This window comes from Mus caroli, unplaced genomic scaffold, assembly GCF_978045245.1.
Source record: "Mus caroli unplaced genomic scaffold, Mus_caroli_1 scaffold_20, whole genome shotgun sequence".
NCBI lineage: Eukaryota > Metazoa > Chordata > Mammalia > Rodentia > Muridae > Mus > Mus caroli.
This window is the reverse complement of record NW_028227275.1, coordinates 47,771,452-47,775,117: the sequence shown is the minus strand read 5'-3', so window position 1 is coordinate 47,775,117 and position 3,666 is coordinate 47,771,452. Positions and strand designations below refer to the sequence as shown.

Sequence of the window (3,666 nt, the reverse complement as noted above, 5' to 3'; positions counted from 1 at the left end):
AATAAAAGTCCTAACATTGAACTTTTGAGGAAAATTGATATCAGAATGCTTGTATGAGTAGCTAAGTTTGCTTAAGGGAAAAAAAAATTAATGGGCTTTTAAGTTGTTTTTTGTTTGTTGTTTCTCTGTTTAACCTGAATGTGGACACCTGTGTGTGATAACTGGAGGCTTTTTCATATAAGTATTCTCCAATGTCTTCATAAGTACTGTTAAACAATATGCAAACACTATCTTCTGCAATCTCCATCAAGGTTGATCTAAAAGCCAATGTAAGCTCATTATACTCTAGAGACAACTACTCATGTGTATTTTGCCCCTGTGAGATACATGTATAGCTCCTGGTTATATTATTATATTGGCAATGTTATAAGGCAAAATTCCATTTCACAGCAGAGCTCGAGCTGTGGAGGGAGGAGAACAATATGCTTTCCTAGTTATGTGGGTTAGGTCAGTGTTCTGGATAGGAAATATCACACAGCCTTCCTTTTTACTCCTATTTTTCTCTTCTTAGGACAACAGTAAGTATTAAAAATATGTAAATATATGTAGGCAAAACTGTAAATAGTAAAAAATACCAAGTTATTTTGTTTTGATTCATAAGTGCAAACAAAAAAAGAGTAAATTTAATATCTAAAAAGATAAAGCAGCAGGTCCAGAGAGCCATGATTATTTATTTATTTATTTATTTATTTATTTATTTATTTATTTATTTATTTATTATCTCACTCTTGACCCATTGCTCTACTTACAACCATGATGCATCAGAAAATCCAGAATTCTACTCTAAATTCTTTTCGATCTTGAAGTGATGTTTCATTCTAGAGGGAAACCATGTTCTAATTTTCTAATATTTAAAATATTCTACAGGATCAGAAACCCTCATCTCACTTTTAATTTCAGAAAGTTGTAGAACTTTCAACATCCATTTAATATATTCTTTACTAGGTTCTTTTTCATGAGAGTATCAACTTTCAGACATAAGTATTATGAGCAGCTATTCAGAACACACCCAGGTAAAGATAAGCAAGAATTGGAAAGGGAATGGCTATGACTTACATGATTTTGAATAGTTATCATCCTACCTACTTGCATAAAATTACACATTCATTTTAATATAAGTACAGGTATATCCCATGAAGAGAAAGGATGACTTGCATATTGGTTATTTAAATGAATAAGATTATATTATCTGATGCCTTGAATATAAGAGATTATTAATGAGGAAAAATAAGTATGTCTAAGATTTTCAAGTTGGAAGTAGGTCTCAATTCAGGAACCTCATATGAAATCATAGTTGCATTTTCAGGTGTTACATGATCTACCATGGTAATGTTGCAATAAGATGCACCTTGTAATATACTGTATTTGAGGTTACACATTGTGTACAAAGAGCAAAGATAGCTGTTCATGTGTTTACCTTATTCTCCCTCGAACACAAATATAACAAATTTGTGTGGCAGTTATAGAAAATAGCAAATTGTGTAAAATAAAATAAAGCCCATTAGAAGTAAGGAAAGCATTTAAAATAATTTTAATTTTGAAAAACTATGACCTTAGATTGTTAAATAAATGAAAACTGATATATTTAAACTTTACTATGAACATGTTTTGTACATCAGGAAGTTATCAATTAGTTCAAATTTAAAAGGAAAAAATGAAATGAAAGAGCTTAGCAACTTAGATATAAAACTGAGTACTCATGAAGCAGTACCTAAATTTACTGCATAGCCACAGCTATTGTGGTAAACTTGATGGAAGTGTTAGAGATGGCAAACACAACAAATAGGGTTTGTTACTAACAAAAAGCCAAGAATACTTGCATGTACCTATATTGTACTTGTTTCAAAGATTCTAATGCACATCTCTGAAAATACATTTGTAAGATTTTTGACAACAAAATAGTTCTTTGTGTTTTAATGAAAAAACTATTTCAATTTATAAAAAAAAAAACCTGAAATAAGACCTATATTTATAATAGCATTGCATATTAGGAGCAATAAAGCAAGTTTCCATTTGACCTATTACCAGGTAAATAACTCCCTTTATGTCATTTACACCCAGAATTCAGATGAGATCATTTCACACTGTACAGGATGCTGAAACATGATTAAGAGAATGTGAACATACTTAAAATCGCTTGCTAATATCCAAATACAATATTTTTTTATTTCATCCTAGGAGTCTGTTATAATTTCCATATAAAAACGATGCAGAATATTTCAGAACTGTCAGAATTTATTCTTGTTGGGTTAACAGATGCACCATTCCTGCAAACTCCTTTATTTATCATCTTTACTCTCATTTACTTGACAACATTGTTTGGGAATCTTGGGATGATTTTGCTGATTCTGCTGGACTCCAGACTCCACACTCCCATGTACTTTTTTCTCAGTAACCTCTCTCTGGTGGACTGTGTTTATGCCTCAGCTGTCAACCCCAAGGTGATGGAAGGGTTTCTCACAGGAAATAAGTTAATATCCTACAATGCATGTGCTGCCCAAATGTTCTTCTTTGTAGCCTTTGCTATTACTGAGAATTTTATACTGGCATCAATGGCCTATGACCGTCATGCAGCAGTGTGCAAACCCTTGCATTATTCCACTACTATGACAACTACGATATGTGTCCTGCTTCTGGCTGGATGTTACTTGAGTGGACTCTTACACTCTTCCATTCATGTTTCCTTCACATTCCATCTTTCCTTCTGTCGTTCTAATGTAGTCAATCACTTTTTCTGTGATATCCCCCCACTATTAGCTCTTTCTTGCTCCAGTATACACACAAATGAAATTATACTCTTCATGTTGGCAGGATTCGATGTGGCTTTTTCACTATTGTTTATATTGACCTCTTACTTCCTAATTTCTATTGCAATTCTGAGAATGCGCTCTGCTGAGAGCAGGAAGAAGGCCATTTCCACCTGTGCATCCCACCTTACCACTGTTTCCATCTTTTATGGAACAATTATCTTCATGTACTTACGGCCCAGCTCCAATCACTCCATGGACACTGACAAGATGGCATCTGTTTTCTACACCATGGTAATTCCTATGCTGAACCCTCTTGTATATAGCCTGAGAAATAAAGAAGTCAAGAATGCTTTCAAGAAGGTTGCTGGAAAAGCAGTGCTTTCACTGGGAGTAGTCAATTAACTGTAAAGTGTATTGTAGTTCCGGGTATATTCTTTATATGTATTTTCTGTGTATTCCCTTTGGATTCAGACAATATACAGCTAATGTTGGATATGTTATCATAGAAATTGGGGGCTTTAATTTAAAAATCTAGACTGTAATCCTAGATAGTAGAATACCCTAAACTGCTCCGCATATCATGTGTTATCTGCTGTATAGTAAAGATTTCCTCTGAACTGTGATATAGTTTACTTGGGAGATTCTGGAGATTATAAGACTCAAGAAGTAAATAAAATTACCAAGCTCAGATGTGTCAAAAATTTAAGATTCAGGATGCCAATGGAACCTACTAGGTTGCTGAGCTCAGAAACTTGTAAGAGTCATATAGGCTAGTCCATAGAACCATAATAGCACACTAAAGATAGAGAAGAGTCTCTCAAACCACACTTCCTGAACCATGCTTCTTGGGTTATAGCAATTCATCTTTTTACTCAGTGGCCACACATTCTAGATGGACTTACTAATAATGCATCTG

General features: G+C 33.7%; 1 protein-coding gene across 1 annotated transcript; it reads left to right on the top strand.

Annotated features, from left to right (window-relative positions):
- The first annotated feature begins 387 nt into the window (after positions 1-387).
- LOC110287885 (olfactory receptor 5B12-like) lies at positions 388-3,260 on the top strand. The gene is made up of 2 exons (XM_021154385.2): positions 388-518; positions 2,179-3,260. Exon 2 carries the CDS (start codon positions 2,208-2,210, stop codon positions 3,150-3,152), a length of 945 nt encoding a protein of 314 aa, XP_021010044.1. The 5' UTR covers positions 388-518; positions 2,179-2,207; the 3' UTR covers positions 3,153-3,260.
- The last annotated feature ends 406 nt before the right edge of the window (positions 3,261-3,666 follow it).

Coding starts and splice junctions, on each gene's coding strand:
- LOC110287885 (XM_021154385.2), top strand. CDS start 2,208: ATGCAGAATATTTCAGAACTGTCAGAATTTATTCTTGTTGGGTTAACA.